At 34.0% G+C, this 23,910-nt stretch overlaps 4 protein-coding genes and 1 pseudogene across 7 annotated transcripts; 2 read left to right on the plus strand and 3 right to left on the minus strand.

Annotated features, from left to right (window-relative positions):
- Window positions 1-1,316: 1,316 nt before the first annotated feature.
- Window positions 1,317-2,041, minus strand: LOC133701054 (octanoyltransferase LIP2, mitochondrial-like; annotated as a pseudogene).
- A 2,776-nt stretch (window positions 2,042-4,817) lies between these two features.
- On the plus strand, window positions 4,818-10,075 carry LOC133701714 (protein EMSY-LIKE 3-like). 3 transcript variants are annotated; one of them, XM_062125754.1, is made up of 11 exons: window positions 4,818-5,160; window positions 5,813-5,952; window positions 6,881-7,086; window positions 7,184-7,293; window positions 7,407-7,644; window positions 7,761-7,919; window positions 7,996-8,064; window positions 8,749-8,994; window positions 9,074-9,142; window positions 9,219-9,282; window positions 9,663-10,075. In XM_062125754.1, the coding sequence occupies exons 2-11, from the start codon at window positions 5,925-5,927 to the stop codon at window positions 9,842-9,844; spliced, it is 1,371 nt and encodes a 456-aa protein (XP_061981738.1). In that variant the 5' UTR covers window positions 4,818-5,160; window positions 5,813-5,924; the 3' UTR covers window positions 9,845-10,075. The 3 variants fall into 3 exon arrangements, with proteins under 3 accessions (XP_061981738.1, XP_061981737.1, XP_061981739.1); XM_062125753.1 differs by having other exon boundaries at window positions 4,819-5,160; window positions 7,752-7,919; XM_062125755.1 differs by lacking the exon at window positions 4,818-5,160 and adding an exon at window positions 6,324-6,474 and having other exon boundaries at window positions 5,173-5,952; window positions 7,752-7,919.
- On the minus strand, window positions 10,051-12,401 carry LOC133701715 (uncharacterized). Of its 2 annotated transcripts, none has more exons than XM_062125757.1 (2): window positions 11,970-12,401; window positions 10,051-10,564 (listed from the first exon to the last, which is right to left on the minus strand). In XM_062125757.1, exons 1-2 carry the CDS (start codon window positions 12,196-12,198, stop codon window positions 10,242-10,244), a joined length of 552 nt encoding a protein of 183 aa, XP_061981741.1. In that variant the 5' UTR covers window positions 12,199-12,401; the 3' UTR covers window positions 10,051-10,241. The 2 variants fall into 2 exon arrangements, with proteins under 2 accessions (XP_061981741.1, XP_061981740.1); XM_062125756.1 differs by having other exon boundaries at window positions 11,847-12,398.
- Window positions 12,402-13,919: 1,518 nt separating this feature from the next.
- On the minus strand, window positions 13,920-20,337 carry LOC133702374 (uncharacterized). The gene is made up of 3 exons (XM_062126710.1): window positions 19,776-20,337; window positions 18,939-19,677; window positions 13,920-15,133 (listed from the first exon to the last, which is right to left on the minus strand). The coding sequence occupies exons 1-3, from the start codon at window positions 20,087-20,089 to the stop codon at window positions 14,162-14,164; spliced, it is 2,025 nt and encodes a 674-aa protein (XP_061982694.1). The 5' UTR covers window positions 20,090-20,337; the 3' UTR covers window positions 13,920-14,161.
- A 658-nt stretch (window positions 20,338-20,995) lies between these two features.
- On the plus strand, window positions 20,996-23,873 carry LOC133702373 (non-structural maintenance of chromosomes element 4 homolog A-like). The gene is made up of 7 exons (XM_062126709.1): window positions 20,996-21,457; window positions 21,547-21,627; window positions 21,793-22,045; window positions 22,275-22,365; window positions 22,770-22,986; window positions 23,091-23,182; window positions 23,257-23,873. Exons 1-7 carry the CDS (start codon window positions 21,262-21,264, stop codon window positions 23,506-23,508), a joined length of 1,182 nt encoding a protein of 393 aa, XP_061982693.1. The 5' UTR covers window positions 20,996-21,261; the 3' UTR covers window positions 23,509-23,873.
- Window positions 23,874-23,910: the final 37 nt, after the last annotated feature.

Raw genomic sequence — 23,910 nt, forward strand, 5'->3', positions numbered from 1 at the left:
CATAGACTAATGTCAATTGGATTCCATCTTATTCTTCTCCAACCTGATCCTAATGCAGCATTCATATAAACCTCAAGTTGGTGTAGTTAGAGTGAGCCTTCAGGATTGCTTTTGCATGTCTAATATAGTTAATATTTCTCCCCAACCAAATTTGGCCAGCTTGACAGCCTTGCCCAATTTTTTTGATATGTATATGTGTTTTTATTTCATAATTCACCTCATCGACAATGGTTTTTGGAGATTCAAAGGTGGATTGAATAATAGAGTCTAGATTTTAAAACCTGAGAACATGCTAAAAAGGTATCCGCCTGCCCAATCCTGAGCAGCAATCTTTGAAGCATTATTATAAGGATAATCCTCTAAATTTAGTAAATTCTCTTCCATTTAGCCATGTGATGGTGTATCACTCCTCCGTCACTTCACATTATTCAGCAGATGGTGGAAGTTTTTTTATGTTTATAAATTGCAATATCATCTCCTAGGGTAGAAGAAAAATGATCTGGAGGTTTAAGATCCTTTACATGAGAATTTGGGAGGTCTAGTCAAGGAACTTTGAGAGAGGTATTTAGAATATAGTTTTTGGTGAAGTCACTTGGTGGTTTCCTGGGCTGGGAATCCTGAGTACATGTGAACAGTAATTCTACAAGCAAGGGAAAATGCATTTATGCCAACAGGAACAAAATAGAGACATTACTCATTTCCAACTCCTTGAATGAAAGATATTGCTGCCATGATCATAGGCATTCTGATCTCATATAATACTGGAAAATATGGCATCAGAATTACCTGGAACATGCATTGTTTTTGCATAAAATCAATGTACCAACAAGATCTCACTGATTAAAGATGCTGATCATGGATCTAACAGCATCAAAGTTGCTTCTAGATAACTCTCTCAACATCATCACAACAGGACCTAAGGATTCTCAAATGCCTTGTACCTATATTGCCTACAATCACACTGACAATCTCAAACCATAAAAAAAAATTTCTATCGATCATCCTATTTCCCTATTCCCCAAATTCCTGAAAATAATTCACCTAGTCTACAGCTTTTAACGCATTTTGAAAAAAAAACAATACACTATCCTCAGGTATTGCATGATCTAAACTACTCTGTCTCTTTTCTGATATAGACATAATACATAACTTTAGATAGCTAAATAAATGGATTCAACTTTCACATACACAAAATTCCATTGATTCATTTCAATGAATCATCAATCATACAGAAAAAGGTTTCCATAATTTATCTTTCAGGCATATAATAGCCACATGTCATTTAGTTTTCTCATTACATAACTATTGAAGCATTATCAGTCCACATGCCTTTCAGGTTTCCCATTATCTAGCAATATTGACTTATTTTCCTTCCAAATAAGATTTTTGAAACCAAACATTCTTGCAAAACAAGATATCAACTGCTCATAATTACTTCATCAGAAGGAAGCACAGAACCTGTCTCCCTTCCCGAAGATGTGACCTCTTTATCAGCAATCCCACAAGGCACAATATGCTTAAAATAGTCTAAATCATGATCAATGTTGAAACTTGAATGTCAATCCATGAGAAGTGATTCTGGATGATATGCAAGCTCCAATTGCACCAATCTTTCTATCTCCAACCCAAACCCCAGTCTCACACTTTTTTCGTGCGCTAGCTTTCACACCATGTAGTGATGCCATCTCAATCATTGTTAAATCAAGTCTCTCCACATAATTCCGAGCACCAAGTCCAACGTCACGAAGAGAAATGACAGGGTATAAGATGGCTTGATGAGGACCATGATATGTAATGTCACCTCCTCTTTGTGTATAGTGAAGTTCAGTTCCTATCTTTTCAAGTTCATCACAGGGATCAATAAATTATGATCAGTTCACCGTTTTCCAAGAGTATATGTAGGAGAGTGTTGCAGGGACAACAGCGTATCCAGAATCTTATGAGCTTTTCTATTAGAGAATAGCTTTTCCTGAAGCTTAAGTGCTTCCAAGTAGTTGACCGTTCCTAATTTCCAAACCTCAAGATTTAATGGAAATCACATTCTCTGCAAACCAAGAAATAGTTAATCCTTATTCCTATCTTATTCTCACATGGCATCATTGTGTTATAATCACATGATACCATTGCACACCAAATAATAGAATCAGATCTAAACATTAAAAAACCAAAAATTTCCACGCACATGCAACTTCAGCTAACATTTGTAATTCTGAATTGACAGATACACTCTTTCATTATAATGTGAAGTAGTAAGAATTTTAACTGTCAATGACACACAAAAACTACAAGAAAGGAAAAGAAAATCAAAGAAGACAGAACCAATCTTTTTTTTGCTAACGAATGAGTGCATGATTAACTTGCAAAATCTAGGACATCAGAAGGAACAGATATGAATGCCAAAATAATGAATAGCAAAAATAAAAATAAAAATATCTTCATAAAAAAACACTTTCTCCTCTCCGTCTTATACTGTAACTAAACCACCAAAAAATAAAGAGCTTATTTGGGAAAAAATGCACCGATTCCTCAAAGAATGAAACCCAAAATTAAGAACAAAAACATGGGCTCTAATAGAAACAATCCACTAGAAAAAGGGTTATCATCTCTTACTAAATTTCTAATAAAAAAAGTGACCTTTAGTCAATATATCTCTTTAAAAAAACCTATGTATTGCATGGCCTTCAAGTAATCCCAACCCTGTGACATTTCCCTTCTCTGCAACCCCCACCAGACATTATTGTGGTTGATTCTTTTCACTAAAATAGCTAAAGAAACCAAATTTCTTCGTGAGATTTATTTAATTTAGCAAAATGTGAGCCGTTTCATTGAGGCATTTCATCAAATAGCGCCTAAAAAGTCTCATAAATTCTGCAAGCAAAATGCTTCCATCATCCATTTCAAGGATCATAAGCCTAAATTCACGTTATTAATCACTGGGGAGTTAAAAAAATAAGAAATACACAGTAATTGTGAATAACGCAGATGAACCAAGATTCAATAAAGGCTCTAATGTAAGAGAAAAACAGCTTCTGCTAAAAGTCAAATGGAAGGAAAAAAAGATTTTCAGAGAGAGAGAAAGCAAAATATACAACTCGCACCGTTTTGAGTTTATAAAGAAAACGCATAACGTAGTCTGTAGTCTGTAGTCTGTACTGACATGTCGTTGAAAAAACAGTTGGTCTTGAAGAAGTGTTTTTTAAATTATGTCATTGTTTATGATAGTATTAGTAATTATTTTATAAATATTTATGTATTAATCTTATATGTATGATTTTTAAAATAATTTAATTATTAAAATTCAATAAAAAATAAAATAAGTTCTTATATTTTTTAGTGTGAATTTTTATATAATTTTCTTAAATTTATTCTTTTTATATTTTCATAGAGATATATAAAAAAAGATCAATTTGTATTTTTTTTATTTTTAAATTGAAACTTTTTTATGATTATAATAATTTTTTACTTAAAAAATTTTTTTCACAGAAATAAAAAAGGAATACATTAATAAAAAAAAGTTTTCAATTAATTTTTTTTCTTCTTTATTCAAATCACTATAATTTATAAGTCCTTGTTTGATTATACAAGTTTATGTGGAGATGAAAGTAAGTTTAAAAGTATTTCATTTATTGAAATTTATGATTTTAGATGATTTTAATCATTATTAATACTAAACCTAAATCAAAATTAACTTTTAAATTTTTTTAATGTATTAAAATGATATAAAAGAGAATTTTAAAAAAAAATCAAGTTAAGAATTTAGTTTTGACTGAAAGTCAGATTGACTAGGCTATTTGATTAACCTGGATTTTTCACAAAGACAATCAAGTTTTTCTTCTTTTGCATCTAGAATGTTTTGATGTGTCATTTTCAACATTAATTCAATAAGCAAGATTTCAATTCAAATTTAAATATATATTAACTTGAAATTATTCAATTCAAATTTTATATACAGATAAAAAAATTGAGAGTTAAACTGATATGACCTAATTGACTCAAGGGATTCAAAGATAATTTGAATGATTGGTAAAAATATAGTTTGACTCGTAAAAATTTAAGACGATACTTTAAAAAAAAAATTGAAATAACAACATTAGATTGATCTGAATTAACCTTTTGAATTCTTAACTCAAGTTATGAAATCATGATAACCACAAATAAAACAAATTAAATAAATTATAAAACTCAATTCTCAATAAATCTATTGTTGAATGATGAAATTGAGAAAATTTCAATCCAAAAAAAAACACAATAAAATGACCTAAGTCTATTATGGTTAATTTGCGAAACTTGTGGCTCGAGTCATGATATTACGATAATTTCATAGAAAACAAACCAAAATAAATGGCAAGGCTTAATTAATAAACAATCAAATGTTGAAGAAGTTGAATTATAAAACTGGAAAAAAAATCAATTAAAAAAACAAATCATAATAAATTATGAAGTTTAATATTTAATAAATCAAGTGTTTTAAGATGAAATTAGAAAAAAAATATAATTTTTTTTAAGAAACAAAAAAATAATATTTAACCTAATAAAAAAACAGATAGAAAAAAACTGAAACGTTTTGAATAAAATTTTCAAAACAAGTTGAGATTTCAACTTAAATAAAATATATTCTGATTTATTTATTTTTTAAACTAGAAAAAGATATAATATTTTTTCCCTGGTAAACAAAATGGAATTAAGAGCCTTCATCCAAACCCAATTTTACAACTATAATTATTAAAATATATAAAAAAACTAAACAACTAAAAAAAATACATATACTAAATTATCAAACACATGTTAGATTGAAGATAGATATAGATATACTCTTAAATCTTGCTAAAACTCTATTTTTTTAAAAAAAAAAAAAAAAGAGAGACACATTCCCTCTTCTTATTCTTTCAATCAATCAAGTTCCACAATATTCACACTCTCAAAACCCTAATTTTCCCCTCCAAAACCACCCCACCAACAATTACCACTCAAAACTCACACAATTCTACGCGTTTCCCACAAAACGCTGTCGAATTTCCTTGTTTTGAAGCTCTCAACGTTGTTTTCTGGTTCAATTTCGAGGAATTGGACAGTGAATTATTAGGGTTTTGTTGTTCGCCATAAGAGGAGGCTAAAGCTCGAGACTTTTTAAAGGGTTTTTATTTAAAACCGCAAAATTCGGTAACTTGATCGAATTTGAGTTTTTTTAGGGTTTAGTTGAATTTCGATGCACATTAGGGATTTGGATAGTAGTGATTAGCCTATGAAAGTTTTGATCTTTTTCTGTTTTGGTTTGGTTTTGTTGAATTTTTCTTTAATTTCTTGTTTATCAAGTTATAGGTAGCGTTTTTTTTTGTGAAGTACCGTTTTTTTTTTAAATTTAGCTGTAGTTCCTTGTTTATGAAGTTATTTAGTTGGTGCTTGAAGCAAAAAGGTAATTAAGGAGATTGTGTGTGGAATTAAGTTTTATTTTTAATGTTTTATAGGGTTGCAGGAGCTAAATCTGCGAATTAGGGCTTCATATGTGTGGATTTGGCTTAAATCTGTTGTTTTTTTGAAGCAGGAGTGAGCATTTATGATCTCTGAAATTGTTTATGAAGTTATTTAGATGGTGCTTGAAGCAAAAAAGTAACTAAGGATTGTGCGTTTAATTATTATTTTTAATTGTTTTATATGTTTACAGGAGGTAATTATGTGAATTAGGGCTATTTTTTATTTTGGTGAATTTGGCTTAAATGTGTTGTATTCTGAAGCAGGAGTAAGCTTTTATGATCTTTGAAGTGTGCTCCATAATTTGTTGATTTAGAAATTTATTGTTTTAATTGTTTGTCAGGTCGTTTGTAACTTGCATTTGTGAAGAGTTCGTTTGGTTTGTTAAGGTGGTTGAGTTTGTTTCCTGTGGTTAGAAGGTTGAAAGCAAGAGGCTTGATTTTTTAGTTGTTGAAATGGATTATGAGCTTTCCGATAGTAGTGGTGAGTTGGTTTAAAGTGTTTATTGTTATTCGTAGTGTATTTTTTTTTCTCTTTAGCTCATTTCATAATTTGTAAGCTTACTGTTGATATGAGATTTGTTTGTGTTTGAGCTTCTAAAACAAGGTTTAAGGTTCAATATGGTTAGAAATGCATGAGGTTGTTCATGGTTGATGATAATCAGGTGTTTGCACTTTAAGGTTAAGAGGAAAATGTCTGGTTTTGAACTGATGTTTGAATTGAAAGTGTAAGAAATCACTAGGAATGGTTTGCTCATTTGTTAGTATGTCAGTGTCTTGGGATATACAGGAAACGGACTTACTTCAGTAAGAGATGGCAGGCATATACTTGCTGAAAAACTTTTCTTGACCCAGGATGTCAAGGGTTTTTTCATGGAAACTTACTACTCCAGGCATGGATGGGTGAGGTTGAGGTGGGTTCGAGTCTAAAACAATGCCAACAACAGAAAGGGGCAGCTGTCTGTATTTCTTGGAAGGAATCTCTGTAAACCAAACCATAAACCAGGTAGAAATAACTTGAAAGAAGAGTATAAGAGGATGGTTGGTGGTATTAACATTTCCAGATAGAAGAAACAAAACCTGAGAGCTGTCTGATATTTCTTGCTAGAAGCTTTCATGTGTGCAACTGTGATGAAAGATGTGCTGTTACATTTTACTGAAGCGCATGCACTCATGCAGGCTGGATCTAGACAAATGGAATCATTCTTTTCTGGCTTTGAGTATATCAATGTTGAAGAGCTACTTTCAGTTTCGCCTGGTTACTTGATTGGATCTTTGTAAATGTTTTTCTGTTTGGTCATTGCATCTTTTAGATTTTGTTCTGTACATCGGTTTTTAGATGATAGAAATTTTTTCATTTTTCTTTACTGTAAAGAGTTAATGCATTGTGTTTTTTATCTCTAAAATTGCAGGAACTGATGATGACCTTCCACCAACACATCGAAATAGATTCCAAAGTGGGGTGCGAACTGCTGGAAATGGAAGATCTGCAGTTGGTGGTGGTGCTTCACAGCCAAGTTTGCATAGTGACATGGAAACTCAAATCCACAATATTGAACAAGAAGCATATACTTCAGTCTTGCGAGCCTTTAAAGCCCAGTCAGATGCCATTACTTGGGTATTATCTTTGTCCATTTCATGTACATTAGATTTATGTTCTATTATTGGATGTTAAACAAATTTTAGACTCTCTTCCTCTGATTGTTCTTCTCCAGGAAAAGGAAAGCCTAATTACAGAACTCAGAAAAGAACTAAGAGTTTCAGATGAGGAGCACAGGGAGCTCCTAGCTAGGGTTAATGCTGATGATATTATCCGGAGGATAAGGTTTAGTTTTTTCATTAAATATCTGTTGAGCAGATTCTTAAATGATATAATGTCTTCCAGTCAGTTTTTCTAATATCTGTTGAGCTGATTCTTAAAAGATCCTATGATTTCAGGGAATGGAGAAAGGCAAATGGGATCCAACCTAGCATGCCAAGCACCACCCAGCCTTCTCACAACCCTATAGCTAGTCCTTCTGCTTCAGGATCACGCAAGAAACAGAAAACATCGCAGTCAGTCGCCTCATTGTCCATGGGTGCACCTTCTCCTGTATTGCATCCATCTATGCAACAATCTACATCAGCCCTGAGACATGGCCCTCCTCCTGGATCTGGGAACAAGAAGCCCAAATCAGTAAGTTGAATAAGTGAGCAAAATGATGAGGATTTGTACAGTAAGTTGAATCACTTTTTTATCCTCTACTTTTGGTTAATGAGGCTGTCTGCTGCATCCTCAACAAGTCCATGCAGCAATGTTCTACAGGTTTGTCTGGCAGGGCACAAGTTGCTAACCATGGCTCTTCAGGTGCCTTTGCAGCCAATGATTTAATTGGAAAGAAAGTTTGGACTCTATGGCCAGAGGATAACCACTACTATGAAGCTGTTATAACTGACTACAATGCAGTTGAGGTACATTCTACACTTGATTATGTAATAATATGCCTATCATTGGCCTTTTAACGTTTTCATTTTCCACAATTCACAGGGGAGGCATGCTTTGGTTTATGATATTAATACAGGGGATGAAACGTGGGAATGGGTCAATCTCAAAGAGGTAAGGTTTTGCTGTGTTCCTGGGAGCTGATAACTTGATGTGTTTTATTTACATTTAGTTGTCTTAATGCTGACCAGCAAATTGTTTGTGGTTGTAAAATATCGATAGAATTTATCTCCCTTTTTTTCTGGTTGTGAGGGTGTGAGAATTCTCTGTTCTGTATTGCATAATAGTTTGGGTTAAAGTGAGATTGATGCTTGGTCTTCTGAAAGATTTGAACGTTGATCCTGCTTGCATGTTCTCTTTTTGTAGTATATCCAAAGATTTCTCATCCCAACTGGTTCAACCACTGGAATATGAAGAATTGATTTGAAACGGAATTTTTCCATTGGATATGATTTTATTCTGCAGTATTGATAAGATCAAGCTAACCTTCTTTCTTTTTTTTCCCTTTTGTGTGTGTGTGTTGCGTGGTAGTGGATAATGTAAAGCTAAACAAGCCCTTCACTCCTTTGACCTCATTCTAGGCTAGTAGTAGTGTCAAGCGGTCACTTAGTGATGCATTCAACGTGACATGGAATATTACTGATAGTGCTTGGTTTTTTTACCACCGTCTTCCCTTGTGTAGTTGCCATCAATTGTCTTCTTGTGTTCCCATCACTCTTTCTCTTGGAATCTGTCGTTTACAGAGTCAAATGAATTTCTAGTTTATTGTTGCTACTGATCTATATGTGTTCATGGCAGATATCTCCTGGAGATATTAGGTGGGAGGATGAGGAAACTGGACTTTTCCGTAGAGGTGGCCGGCCTGGACCAGGCCGTGGGAATAAGAAATCAATTGCACGTGGTGGCGCTGTTGCTGCTGCAGGAAGAGGTAGAGGAACCATAAAGGGTCAATCCAAAAAAGATTTCTCTTTAACCAAGAATGGCGTTGCGAAGAAAGCTATGGGTGATATTGAGATACTTCACACAGATACTCTAATAAAGGAGGTAAGATGGATGTTGGAACTTGTTTCACATACATTAAATGAAAGGAACTTCTCTTCCCTAATTTAATGAATTTGAACAGGTAGAAAAAGTTTTTGGTGCTAGCCATCCTGATCCTTTGGAAATTGAGAAAGCAAAGAAAGTTCTAAGAGTAAGTACCACACACCTCGAATTGTTCTACTTCTACTATCTTCAGTTGCTGCATTTATATCTTCCCTTTCATGCAGGAACAAGAACAAGCCCTGGTCAAAGCAATTGCGAGGCTTGAAGATGCATTGGATGGTCAAAGCGGTAATAACTAATTGCACATAACATGTTTCTATCATAATCAATAAAGATTCCCTGCTATCTGTTGTATAATCTAATTATAGTTTTGGGTGTTCATATCAGCCTGTAATAGTTTTATACTGTTATTCCTACAATTGCTAGTATTTTTTTTCATTAATCTAGTGGGATGCAAGTAAACATTTTATTGCTTGTCTTGAATTCTCAAGCATGATCAGCTATGACTTCATTTTCGTGTTAAGCATCAGTGAGTTTTTGATTGTTGAACAGCCAAATCATACACATGCAGCACCGGTCCCATTCCTTAATTGTAGTGGATTCTTGAAAACAATCCATCATTGATGATAAAAAGAATAAAATGTTTCTTTTTCTTGGAATCAAAGCAGATGAGGGAGAACATCCGCTTCCCCATATTCAATCAAGGGACCAGAATCGGGGATGGAGAAAACGGCCGTATGATGAGATTGTTGGTGAAGGTAGAGGAATCAAAGGCTCAGGTGGCAACAAAATGGCAAGAAATGGTAGAATTGTTCCTAGTGATCATCATGATGAGAATTATGACATGTGACTATTAGGCTTATTAGCAACTAGTGGCCCTGACTTGTATTATAGCTTTCTCTAATTTTATGACCAGCAAAGAGCATGACAATTCCTTGGCTAATTGTCTATTGGCTAGTGGAAGCAGTAGGTTTGATTCCAGTGTATGTTTTGTTTCATTGAATTATGAAATATTGATGTAAATTATTTTAACAGAAACTTCTGAATATGTAAAAATGGCAGAAAAAATCTCTCTCGTCAATATTGCAATAGCAATGAGGTTAGAGGCAACTCTCACTCATTAGTTGACTGTGCAATCCATCATTCAAAACCTGCAAATTAAACAAAGATAATCGGCATGCACAAGAAATACAGTTCAGGCAATCTAACCCAGCACACCTCACAAGCCACCATGGCATCTTATATTCCTATAAAGATGAGGTAAATGTAAGGATTAGGTTCACCATCTGGTTATCAAATTCAGCACCTTCCATTTGGAAGTGGCTTGCTCCTTCAATTAGATGTGTTTCAACACGTCCTGCAGCAGAACTCAGCTTGTTCTGCAGCTGTTTAACACTGGTAAACCCATCCCGAGTTCCCATAACGAAAAGTTTTGGCTTTGGAGACTTCAGGATTCCCTTGTGGTGTCTTCCAAAAAGGATAGAGGCGAACATGCCAAAAGGGTACCCTATACTTACATAGCCGATGACTTCTTTAATCTCATCTACCGCAGAACCTGCAATCGGTGCGCCTGTACCAGGAGAAAACATAATCCGAAGATTAGTTAGTTTCACACAACGAAGTCGGTGCAATTTCATGTTGCAACAGCAGTTAGTGGAATTTCATGTTGCCATAGCAGTTAAATGTCGAGAATTTAGAATTATTGGAATCATAGTAAAGCAGCAGCATGAATTCATCACCATCATGCTAAACAATGACTAGAGTGCAGCGACACCCTAACCAACAATATTTTAGCGAAGATTTGCTATAATTGACAGCGCAAGACAAGTTGTAAAGCTCTACTGGCAGGGAGATCAAAACAGAACTGCATGGAGTATATAATGGGTTGATCAAAATTCAATCAAAAGCAACAGAAAAGAAAGCAATGTTCAGAAGGATCAACTTCATCAGCAACACAGATTAGGAAGGAATTTTCCATTACCTAAAGCTTTCCCATTATATGGACACACCAATATTTCTAGATATCCAACTCTTTCTTTTTTCCCATCACATGGAAATTACATGTGATGGTGGCCTGTGGCAGCCTAAATTATGGCAAAAAGGGTTAATCTGAACATAGAGGCGAAACGTTTAAGCCAAAAGCTTCAGTAAGAAAAACAATCTGATATTCAGAAATGTGACACCTAGAAATGTCAGTGCTTTTCTTACAAAACTGTTCATCTTTATAATATTAACTCATCCTACCAACTAAAATCCATCAAAACAAACAGAATACAAGAACCAGAAAAGTAGTTGAGATAAAGTCACAGAAAGCAGATCTTCAAATCCCAATTTATGGACAAATTGAACAAAGCATATGCTAGAGCTAGACTAGTTCTATCAAGAAGCAAAATCATCACCAAAATACAAACTGATTACCATCAATAATCTCAAACTAAGTCCTCAATCCCATAAAACTTCCAAATTAGCATATTCAACCATGCTGCAAATTACATGTAAAAATTGATTTGAAACATCAAACCTTGACACTATATGTCCAAATCAGGCATTCCTTGGACATCAAGATCATGATGCACCTTCTCAGATATGCTGATGATAATAAACTGTTTTCTCTTTCGTTCATTTTTCTTTGTGATATGAAATTATGAATAACACCAAATCAGTAGAATCTAACTAACAACTATCACAGATTGACATTCAGGAACCAACACTCAGTTCACAGATCCAATGACTCACCATCCCCGTGAAGACCAATCAAATAAGCATTCTAAGTAAAACCCACGAAGCATAAAACTTTCCTCACCAAAAATCACAAATCACAGACAAAAAAAAAAGAAGCAAAAAACACATACCCGCAGAAGAACCCACCAACAAAATCCTATCAGAAGACAGATTCTCACAAACCCATTTGCAAACAGCAATGACATCCTTGATTTCAGCAAAACCAGTAAGAGAAGGCCTCCCAGTAGACTTACCGGCACCTCTCATATCAAAGGTCACGGTTTTATAACCTTTTCCAGCCAACCCAGCAGCAATTCCTTTTAAAAAAGCTTGACAACCACCCAAGATCGAAAATGGATGTACAAGAACAACCACCAAGTTGTCTGTTATCTTCCCTTCTTCCATTGGCTTGAACAGCCTTGTATGAAGCTTGGCTCCATCACTTGTCTCTACTTTGGTGGACTCAACTGTATAGTTTGACATCTGAGGCACAAAGAGAGGAAATCAGAAATGGGGTGGCTTTGACGAACGAGAAAGAGCGAAAGATCGAGGCTTTTTGTAACCTGGTTGGACAAGACAAGAGTTAAGAAAGAGGAGTGATGAGATCAGGGGGTTATGACTTGTGAAATGGAAGTTGTTTGTCAGGCAGTTTTTTGGGAGTGGGAGAAGAAAAACTAGCTAGAATTTGAGTGAAGTGATTGCACGTGGGAAATTGTTTTTATAACTATTTTTAACCACAATAGGTCATTTTAAATCAAATGAAATGAATAAGACTTTTTGTAAATTTTTTATATAATTATTTTTTTTACGGCCATTTTAAATCAATTGACATGAATAAAACTTTTTCGATAAATTAGTGTTTCAAAATTAAAAAATATAAAAATAAAAGAACAAATTTTCTTATATTTCTTGTTATAAAAAAGATAAAAACTCATTTCAAATTTTTTTTAAGAAAATGTTTATTTTACATCTTTGTTTTTTTCTGTTCAATTAAATATTTTTCTGTTTTTTTATCTACACTTTTATCTTAAGACACTAATTAAACAAGCAAATTAAATTATTTTGAGTGTTTTCCATCATTAGACCAATCTTAAGGATTTAACTAAGTTGTCCAGAGAGTGAAATTTGTAGATTTTGAGAGACTGTCATGTGTGTTTAACAACACATTAATTGTTTTAGTTGAGAAAAAAAAAAAACATTAGCACACCTGAAAGTAGTAAAAAACAATTATCAGATAATAAAGGTATTAGGATCATTTGGCTTTGGCTAATCCTCTGGATAAAGATACAAGTAAATCAGAATTTTGATATATAAATTGGATAAATTTCATATCAAAATCCATAAAAATAATCTAAAAATGAAATTATTTTCATTTAACTTAGTAAAAAAAACTGAAATGAATGAGAATATTTTATACAAGTTGAAATTATAATCATTAAATCCAAAATATTTTAATATAATATCAAGATGAAGATATCAAAACTTTCAACATGCTTAAAATAAAAGAGGTACAAATTTGAAAACATAATTCACATGATTGAAAACATTTTACAAATTGGAAAAATCTAGAGGGTGAAATTGGGAGTGAGGAGCGTACTCAATTGAAGTCTTTGGTGATTAGATAAATGAAGAAAGTATCTAAATCATTGTCTCCCTCTCAACCAAAATTGTGACTTTGAACAACCTAAAAGCTTGAAATAACAAATATACTAAAAGATATTTGGAGATTTATTGTAGCCCCTTTTATATTTTTTTTCTCTACCGCTATAGCCTGTTGATTATTTTTTCATTCTCATAAAAAAAAAATGAATTTGTTTGAAGGTATTTTTATTCATTTAATATTTTATAAATAGTAAAATACCCAAAATACTATCAGAAGCAAAAAATATGGGTAGTTTTGTTTTTTATACACAATAAAATTACACTTGTCTCTTTGGATGCAAGACATTTAATTCATTATTGTTAGGGGTATTTTAGTCTTTTAATAATAATAATTATGGTATTAATTATTAAAATAATAATAGTATTAATAAAAATGTTGCTATTATTATTAATAATGATAATATTAGTAATAATTGTGGTGATGGTAATAATAATAACAATAATTTTAATAATGGTAGACACAATGATAGTAGTTATAATAATAATAATAATAATAATAATTAATAATTTTAGAATTTGAAGATCATACTTCAAAGACAAGCAAAAAAAAAATTAAAAACCTATCATTCATGTTTTCCCTAGACATGCTGTGTATATTCACTGGCTGGCTATACTACAAACATTCTGTAACTTCAAAATACAATCCCACTTCCTCCCTTCTGTCTGATCTTCTCCACACAATCTCACCCCTTTTCTCTACTGTCTATGCGAACCTCACTCTACACTGCCCAAACAAAAATCCAAAAATCTCTCCAAAATAATTTACATTATACAACCACCACCATCACCTCCTTGATCTCTTCTTCGCTCTTCCAGCACCCCCAACTCCGACCTCAGAATCATCGTCCTCTCTCCCTCTCTTCCCCGTCCCACCACCCGAATCCATTTGTTTTTTCGGTGGCCTTCCTCTTTTTATGTTTCGACTATCTTCTCCCAAACCTCTTCCTTTCGAACTCCTTGTTACCCTCTTTGTTATCCTATCTGCTTCCCTTCTTCTCCTCTTTTTATCCACCGTTTTACTATCTTTACTCTCATCCTCCGATGAGGAAGAGTCGTTGTCATCGTCATTCTCCATCACTTGACCTGGAGAATTTTGCTTCATTCTTTTCAAGAAGCTTGCTGCTCCTAGCTTCTTCCTGCCTGTGCTTTCTTTCCTATCTACCGTAATCTCCAACGCGTCATGTGAACTTAATTCATTACCACCATATTGATGCTTTATCTCTCCATTCTTATTGCTTGCTCTTGAGTTTCTACGCCCCGAGACTGACCTCTCTTTTGTTGTTTTCTTCTTTAAACCCTTCTCCTCGATCCTCACAATCGAGACTTCAAGCTTCTTTTCATTTGCCTTAGGTTTTTCTTCAATCTCTGCATCTTTTTTATCATCTTTTTTACCAGCACCTTCAGATATTGCTTTTATGGAACTGTGTTTGCTGCAGGCCACCATAGTAGAAGTAGATTTGTTCGGCTTTGAAAATGAAGCAGAATATTGCTCAGTTGCAGGTTTGATAGCCACAGGCTTCGGTTTCGGTTTCTGAAGCTTCTCCTTCATTTCCTTCAAAACTACAGCTCGAAGTTCATTCGCAGCAAGATTTTCTGGTGAGTTTTTTCTGAAGAAAACGATTGCATTGTTCAATAAAATCAGGAGATCCTTGAACAATTTTTTTAAGCATTTGGAGTAGACCCCTTTATCAAGCCTAGATTGAATCATTTGGAGATCCATGTGCTGCCGAATCAACTTTTTGTACCTTTCAGATTCCTGCAAAACAATATTATTATTGTTGTAAATAACATCAGATACTGATCAGAAGTACCATAATGAATAAAAAAACTACTTTTTTTTTCAAAATTCCCTCCTGAACACGCAGGGTCACTAGCAATCACTGTTGAGCCATTTGACACCAAACAAAAGATGTTGGCTATTCCAAAGAAGACATGGAATCAATTTTGCAGGAATATTGTAACTTTTATATCAGAATTATGGGAATTCAATTAATAATTCAGATTATTCTCTACTTTATTTTTAACCCTTATTTTTAATTCCTCGGCCAAAATCACATTGAGTTTGACTAATAAGCTTAGATTGTAAGCACAAGTTGTTTAATTCCTCGGCCACAATCAAATTGAGTTTGACTAATAAGCTTAGAATGTAAACATAAGTTGTCTTCGACGAGGAAAGAAAATTCGTGTGGCATGTCAAAAGTGGCAATCCACATCCTACCCGATCTAAAATAAATAAATAAATAACCTTAAAAATTCAGCTAATTATGTTGGATTTGAGTTATGAATGCCCAAAAAAACCCAATTACATTGGTTTGGGTATAAAAAATCTATAGCCATTCGGGCTTGGGTCAAGTTTAAATAACTATTTTGAGCTTGAGTGCGGGAATAAATAATACAAAATCCATTCCATCGATATCATTGTCATCCATGTTTCCTTCCTCTAAAAAACCTAAAATACGTGGCTGGGGATTGCTTTTTTGAAAAACAAGCCCAAATGCTATACTGAGCAGAGGGCCCAAAACCCACCCTGTCCCTTTTATTTTCCAAGCAACTGAGAACACGTGCGATGAGGTCATAAACCAAATAGCCGTCAAAAAGTGAATATTCCTGACCGTACAAAGCAGGCTTTTGTGTCCACCAACAGATTGGCAGTGGTGGTGGTCAGCTCTTATTTATAGATACTGTTTATTTTTATATTTTCAAAAAACTTACTTTTTCTTAAATTAATATTTTTTTTAGTATTTTAAAATTATTTTAATTCTTTAATATAAAATATAATTTTTAAAAAATAAAAAAATATTATTTTAATACATTTTAAAAAACACTTTCAAAATCAACTCCAATCACACGACTTTCGACTAAAATTTTTTGACATACTTTTGGACCATGGACGACCTGAAATTACCCCCTACTCTTAAGAATATTTCTCATCTCGGAATATATTTTCTAGGTACTGACTATAGCATATTCTATCCCCACAACTAGTTATTTCACCTCTTGAAAATGTTTAAGATTAAGATTACGTTTGATACAAGACTTATGGGGCTGGAAATTACTTTTGTACCATCGATGGTACCACTTTTTTTTGCGAGGTTAGGTATCAAGGAAGATAGTTGGGGTCTTTGCAGGGTAAATCTTGCCCACAAATCCCAGAAATGGCTGTCTCAAATCAAAATACACAAAATATTTTTTAATTTTTCTAATTATTCTATACCTATTTTCACTAAAAATCCATCTTCGAATTTATTATCACACCAAATATACTTTAAAAAAACTTTGTACATATATAAAGATTATTTTTCAATAATTCACTTTCATTTTCTAACCTCACACCAAGAGTCGCCTAAATCTTTACTACGGGTCGGAATAAGAAGAAGAAGAAGAGAGAATTAAAAATAAAAAAAATGATAAAAGTAGATTGATTGAGAAATATCATGGCATCCATAAAGTTTGCGAAGGGAACGAGTTCCATACGTGAAAAGTTGTTTGTCCTAGCAAAGAAGAAGGTGATGGGCTAGCTGGCTCCTAGTTAGTCAAAAGGCATAGAAAGACGACAACAAACAAAATTACAAAACCGAAGATAAGAGGAAAAAGGCATCAAAATACTTCAAACCATGTAATTGTTTAACGTAAAATCTTAACGTTGAAGCATCTTTAATTTCTTGTTGATAGATTAAATTAGGTGGTAGACCGATTTGAAACCCCTTTTGTGGTTTCTAACTTGCAAGACTAGAACTAGATTCACACAAGTTTTGGACGAAAGAGAGACCAGATGAGCAAGACATTAGAAAATAGCATTTCAAAACTTGTTGTGATTTTCTAGAAAATTATCCTATTAAAAGAAAACTGAATATATGCAGCCTATTTCCCAATATCTAGCTCCTAAATCTTGCTTTTCAGGAAAAATTCCCTATTGGCAAAAAAAAAAAAAAACTCCTTCTGTACATAGTACTTTTAATTATGAATTAAAACATTAGCGTGCAATCATATCCAATCCTCAGCCACGAGAATCAATCATGTTTGAATAAAATATTTTGTTAGTCTAAAACAATAATATTAAACTCAATTTAACTTGACAGGAATATTAACTTGGCGACCCAACTTTTAATTTTGACCAAGTCTCAAAATAAATTGGATAAGAGTTCACTCGGTATTATCCAATCACCTTGATTAAAATCTAATTTGATTTAAAAATTATTCTAAATAATATTATTTAATTTTTTTAAAAAAATCTTAAAATAATATCATTTAATTTACTAATATTACATCAATCTATAATTCAAACCTTGAACATGGTCATGATACAATTCAATTCGGGCTTAATAAGTTAGGTATAAAGCTTAAAAAGCCAAATGGATCAGTGACGGTGAGTCAACACGCAGACGTTATATTACTATTGTTTTCTTTCCATTTATGAACAAGGCAAAGGGCAAAACATTATAAAACACATGGCTTTCAATTCACTTGAGCCAGCTGTTGACCAAGCCAGCTGTGTATAATAAAGGTGTTTTGCGTTGCGGTTACAAAATGCTTTTCAAAAACTTAATCTATCACTCAAAAGATATTTAGAAGCATAATAATGATTATTTTTTAAAATAATTTTTATTTAAGAATATATTCAAATAATATTTTTATTTTATTTTATTTTTAAAAAATCATTTTTGAAAAATAATAATAATAATTTATTGTTTTTAAAATTTTACAAAATAATAATTACACAGCCTTGCTAAACAACACACCTTAAAACAGACAAGCCAGCAACAACTGCAATTATCTTTAACTGTACTCCAAAAATCATTAACGTTATTTTCAAAACTCTTACTTTGGACCCCACCTAGACCAAGATGCATTGCATCCTCACCGTCCACCCAAGATCTAAATATCTAATGTACCGCACCGCAAAAAAGAATTTTTAGAAACTAGGATGCCCATGCATTGCAATATTAACCTCGACATCCTCCTCCATCGTATTCTCCCCACGATTTAAATTACCAAAACACCCTCACATGAACATGGTCTGCCTACTATTATATAACCTCAACATATAGTCCACTGCCAAGCTGTAATTGCAATTTTTTTATTAAAACGTAATTAATGTTTTACCTAATAGTGTTAACGTGAACCGTCATACCAACTAAAATAAAAAAATTAAGCTGGATTCCAATTAAATTAAACTTTTATTAACTTAAATTTAATTACATTTTAATTAAATTTTCACATCGTGTGAATTATACTCTTGAATCACATCGATAAAATTATTTATCCAGTTATTATAATTATCGTTGTGGAATAAATTGATACAAGATATAACATAAGTAGCATGATTTTAAATTTAATTTTTTATATCATATGATCATGTAAACTCTCATTAACTTAAATTTAATTAAATTTTCATACTGCGTCAATCAAATTCTTATATCATATGTTAGTACAAGGTATGACATAAGTAGCATGATTTTAATTTTAAATGTTATATCACATGATTATGTGTTTTTTAATTTTACTTTTTATATATTTTATATTTTAAAAGGAGTAATTTATAAAGATTATAAGAATATTACCTGGCTTCGAAGCCGCTTTTCAAAGATTGAGCCGAGCTGATGAGAGCGAATAATCTCAAGAAGTTTGAGCCATGGTTCAGATTTGACGGCAGGCAACTTTTTCGTGGCGGGAGAAACCTCATCATCACCACCCTCTCTCTCCTCCTCTCCACTGCTACTCCCTTCTCCACTACCACGACGTCGTTTCTTCTTTTTCAGCGACAAACTCACTGAACTTTGCACGTCACTATTATTATTATTATTATTATTACTATTATTAATCTGTTTAATATCCTTCTCTTTCTCTTCCCGCTTGGACTCCCCTACTGACTCACCTAACTCGTTCGAGTCAGGACCGAGTACACCCACCCGACTCACACTCTCAATTTTCATTTCCTTTTTCGGTTTTTTATCGTCGTCATCTTCTAACTTACCGTTATATGACCATTCCCGCTCAGCTTCCGGTTCAGATCCTAACCGAGCCGGATCTGGATCATCCTTAATCGAATCCGGTTCAGGTTTTACCTCTGTATCCTCGTCCCGTTCTTTCTTCGCTTCCGCCTCGGCTTTCTGCGGCTGTTGACTCGTCGAATTGGATTCATTGAACGATCGCTCATCACCATCACCACACTCCTCACCGGTCGCAGATTTCTCGGCGACAGTCTCCGGAGAAGGCTTCGGCAGATCTGGTGGCTTCTCCTTCTCCTTCAAGCTCTTCTCTCTATCCTCTTCCAATCTCTTCACCTTCATTTCAAGCGACCTGTCAATCAACACCGAACACAAAACTCGTTAGATCTCAAAACAAAGCTGCAACCGCATCTTTCAAAGACCAAACCGGTGTCGTTTACTGTTAGTTACACGATAGATACGTCGCGCTGATGGACTTCACGACGAAGCTCATCGACGCGAAGTTTACGGAGCTCATCAACTAACAAAGAAGCGGTGTCGTTTTGTAGCTCCGTAGGGAAACCGAAACGTCGTTTGAGATCATCGAACTTGTCAATACAGTTTTGTGAAGTGAGGGAGGACAGAGTGGAGGTTCTGTTAGATACTTCCATAGCTATGGAGTCCCAACTATCTGTCCCATGCCGGTTCACGGCGCACGCTAGCAGTAACTCCTCTAACGTGCCCCATGGCGTTGACGGTTGCTGAAGCGGCTGTTGTTTAGCCATGAAGGACGAGAAATGTCGACGAACAAGATGAAGAAAAACGTTTCATTTCATGGTGTTTAAGATTTATTTGAAATTAGGGTTTTTGTGCTCTGATTGATTTGATCTGTCATATATATACAGTCTGATTGTTAATGGACGACGACGATGAATTTTTCTTCTCTGTTTCGATTTTGCTCTTGTTTTCGCGGTTTTGGGTTTGGCTATTTTTCATGGGCTTTTTAAAAAAAGTTTCGAGTGATTGATGATACGAAAGCTTGCGATGGAATTGGATTTTGGGGTTGGTGAAATGAGAGTTTAGTCCCTGTAGATACAATAATGTTACACTTTGGATCCTATAGGTTATCCTTGTACGGTCGTAGTTTATACTAATGTGTTATTAGCCTGATCTTGCCCGACAGGTCAATCATGCGACCCCTTAATCTAGGATTAGGCTTAGACTAGGTTTTATATTCAACCCGGTAGTGGTTGATTGGATAGACCTTGTCGACCTTGAAGCTAATCAAAATTAGTTTATTTAAAAATAAAAAAAAACATGTCTTTTTAATTTTTTTTAAATAATATCATTTTATATTTATTCAAGTTAATTTAACTTAAACTACCGAATTCTTGATCTAAGTTATGAGTCAATTTAATTTAATAAGTATGATTTAAATAAATAGTATTATTAAACTCAATTAGGCTAGTAAAATTAATGGCTTGCTCATTAGACTAAATCAGTTTTAAATTAATCTAAATAAGAATTAATTATTAATCTAAATAATAATTAATTTTTTATGTTAACCTAAAAAAACTTAGTTTAATTTTTAAATTTTTTCAAAACAATTTAATATTAACTTAAAAAAAATAACAACATCATAATGGCCCAAACCCATGACCGGAAGATCAGGTTTAATGACTGGTTTTTTAAATTTCATGATGTTATCATGTTACCCTTATGTGTTACCTCAACAAAAAAAAAAAGCAAGTATTTTTTCAAGTTTGCCAAATTTCACTAGAGCGGGAAAGGAAACCTCCATCTCGAAAATTCCTCTCACGGATAAAACACAGCTATTACTTCTGCAACTAACAAAAACACTCTCAAGAATCTTGCTCTGGGATTTCTTTGTTTTTTTTTTTCCTTAAGACTCTTGAATCAGAATTCTTGGAAGCTGTTTTTTTTTTTTTTTAAGATTATGAGTAGAACTGTGAAGAGAGAGGCAGAGAGTACTAGCAATGGAAACCCAGGTGACTTGAACCAAGAACCCAGGGAAATGAAGCGCGAACGAGTGACTCGGAGCCGAGGCAAGTCAGGAGTGGAAGAACCGAATCAGCAAATGGACCGGCGAGTCCTCCGGTCCATGTATCGTACCTTACAGAATAGAATCAAGGGTATTGATTATTTCTTGGTTTCAAATTGTTCAATTTTTTTATTTATTTGTAATTATTTATTTATTTATTTATTTATTTTTTGGTTGCAGATAAGAGAGATGATTTGACGAGACACGATTTGGATAGGTTTAATACTATGATTAAGGAAGTTGAAGACTTGCATAAATTTGGTAAATTTGATTTTTTTTTATTCTCTATAGAATTTATTTTTATTTTTGAAATTAATTTAAAATTAATAAGTAAGAGAAAATGTGATTTTGTTTTATTATTCTTGTAATTATGCAAAGAATGTTAAGATTTATGGATTTTCGTGTGAACCCACATTGGGAATTCAGTGCAGAAGCCAAGAGAGCAAGTTGCAGATGCAGAGGCGTTATTAGGGTTAGCTAACACATTGGTGTCTTCTGTTAAGTCACAGTCAAATGAGGGTATTACACCTGCAGATTTTGTGTCCCATTTGATTAAAGAGTTTGGACAGCAAACTAGGAGTCTAGACAATGATGAGGATGCTCCGGTTTCAATCAAGTGGAAAGATCTTGGCCTTCTTGTTTCTCCTATTTTTCGGAGGTGCACGGGGGTTAGTACGATGTGAGTCTTCGTTTCGTACCCTCTTATACCATTATTAGTCTGAGAAACGCTAGTGAAATTCGATCACTACTGGTGCGTAGAAATGTAGCTAACGTGGTGTCTTGATCATGCGTGTATTATATACATGTTGCACTGCATGTACATATGAGCATTGACAGTTGTAATAATCTGAACTGTCATTGGTGATTATCTTTTGGTGCTTATGTTTTCTTGATGATGTTTTGTTCAGGTTGGGACCAATGAATACGGAGTTGAAACAAAGAAAGGCAGCGGTTCATAGAAAGCGTACAAGGCCAACTGAAAAGGCTCGGCCTGAAGAGGTGATACTCCTTTTTTTCTCATCTTTAATGTTGATTTTGATTGCAAGATTGAGTGATTGCAAGATTTTGATTACAAGGCCAACTGAAAAAGCTCGGCCTGGTTGGGGGGGTGTTGTTATGCTAGTTGCAGAGTGTGGGAACGGGGAAAGCAAATCCTGTTTCTATTTGCAGCGTCAATTGTGATTTATAAGTTTCTCGTATTTGAATAGATGCAAGGTGTGTGTTAGTGTGTTCCAAAGTTCAATAATCCATAACTAGTTGTGATTTGTAGCGTGTTCTGAAGTTTAACGATCCTAAAAGTTCCTCGTATTTGCTAGACTATAACTATGACGTGCACAATTGATTTTCCCATGATTTTCTTGCAAGAATGAGCACTGATACAAATTAGTGGTCATGTGAACTAGGTTGATGATGCTGGAGGAGAAAAGAAGACAGATACTGATAAGAATATGAAAATAATCTTTGATATCTTAAAGGAGAAGAAAAGTGTTAGACTTGAAAATTTGATCTTGAACAGAAGGTCTTTTGCAGAGACTGTGGAGAATTTATTTGCACTCTCATTCTTAGTGAAAGATGGCAGGGTTAAAATTGTTGTGGATGAAAGTGGATGCCATTTTGTTTGTAAGTGTGTTTCTTCAGAGTAAATTCAGATTTTATCTTCATTTGATTTGTACTTTTTATATTTTTACTGTTGGCCTGACTCTTTTTGTCACTTATTTCTTCAGCACCTAGGAATGCTCCAGCTCCCAGTTCTGTTATGTCAGGGGAGGTTGCTTACAGACATTTCGTGTTCAGATTTGACTTTAGAGATTGGAAGGTAAGGAATAGGAATTTGATTTTTTGGGCCAACAAAGATGTCTAACTTCTGTTTTGGCAATAATCGATTTGCAGCTGATGAAGGGTGTGGTGCCGGATGGCGAGGAGCTTATGCCACATAGGGAAAGTTCTGGTGCTTCTCAGGTGGAGCCAGATGCTAACAACACTCAAGGAACACGATCTAGGACACCCATCAGGAAATTCTCTAGGAACCGTGGCCTGGTTGTCCAAGAAGATTCAGTTGTCGTGGAAGACTCTCCCGATATTGATGATGATGTAGATACAAGAGCCACTGGCCTCATGAGGTGTAGGCGTAAGCTTGCTTGAATGAGAGGCTTGCTTAATGATTTCAAGTTATGGTAGCAGCTTCTATTTTGGGTTGCATAATGTGTATATATAAATACAAGTAAACCTTGCGTATTTAGGCTACCAAGTAACAATTTGCAGTGCCGGCTGCAGTTTCAGGCTGATGCTGTCTTTTCGCTTTCCTTCTGGGAAACTGATCTTCAAGTTACAAGCAACTTCTTTAGGGTTCTATGCAAGGATGATTTGTCAAACTAGTCCACTAACCTCAGTAGTCACTACGCATATTCGTCATGAAAGACCAATCTAAGTTCTTAGGGACATTTTGTACTTGGTGCATTACTGTAATCTTTTCAAATCAGTTACTGGTTTTTGGTAGGTTATTATTATGCCTTGCCCCTTGAATTGCTAGATAATGTTAGCTAA

This window comes from Populus nigra, chromosome 8 (genome assembly GCF_951802175.1).
Source record: "Populus nigra chromosome 8, ddPopNigr1.1, whole genome shotgun sequence".
Lineage (NCBI taxonomy): Eukaryota > Viridiplantae > Streptophyta > Magnoliopsida > Malpighiales > Salicaceae > Populus > Populus nigra.

What these genes read in the sequence shown, in the direction of transcription:
- LOC133701714 (XM_062125753.1), top strand. Translation starts at nt 5,925, where the DNA reads ATGGATTATGAGCTTTCCGATAGTAGTG. An exon ending in TGAGCTTTCCGATAGTAGTG is followed by an intron (nt 5,953 to 6,880) that starts GTGAGTTGGTTT and finishes CTAAAATTGCAG; the next exon opens with GAACTGATGATGACCTTCCA. An exon ending in AAGCAAAGAAAGTTCTAAGA is followed by an intron (nt 9,143 to 9,218) that starts GTAAGTACCACA and finishes CCTTTCATGCAG; the next exon opens with GAACAAGAACAAGCCCTGGT.
- LOC133702374 (XM_062126710.1), bottom strand. Translation starts at nt 20,089, where the DNA reads ATGGCTAAACAACAGCCGCTTCAGCAACCGTCAACGCCATGGGGCACG. An exon ending in CAGCGCGACGTATCTATCGT is followed by an intron (nt 19,678 to 19,775) that starts GTAACTAACAGT and finishes GTTGATTGACAG; the next exon opens with GTCGCTTGAAATGAAGGTGA. An exon ending in AAAAGCGGCTTCGAAGCCAG is followed by an intron (nt 15,134 to 18,938) that starts GTAATATTCTTA and finishes ATTGTTTTGCAG; the next exon opens with GAATCTGAAAGGTACAAAAA.
- LOC133701715 (XM_062125756.1), bottom strand. Translation starts at nt 12,198, where the DNA reads ATGTCAAACTATACAGTTGAGTCCACCAAAGTAGAGACAAGTGATGGA. An exon ending in GTTGGTGGGTTCTTCTGCGG is followed by an intron (nt 10,565 to 11,846) that starts GTATGTGTTTTT and finishes CTCCTGGTACAG; the next exon opens with GCGCACCGATTGCAGGTTCT.
- LOC133702373 (XM_062126709.1), top strand. Translation starts at nt 21,262, where the DNA reads ATGAGTAGAACTGTGAAGAGAGAGGCAGAGAGTACTAGCAATGGAAAC. An exon ending in CTTACAGAATAGAATCAAGG is followed by an intron (nt 21,458 to 21,546) that starts GTATTGATTATT and finishes TTTTGGTTGCAG; the next exon opens with ATAAGAGAGATGATTTGACG. An exon ending in AAGTGGATGCCATTTTGTTT is followed by an intron (nt 22,987 to 23,090) that starts GTAAGTGTGTTT and finishes TTATTTCTTCAG; the next exon opens with CACCTAGGAATGCTCCAGCT.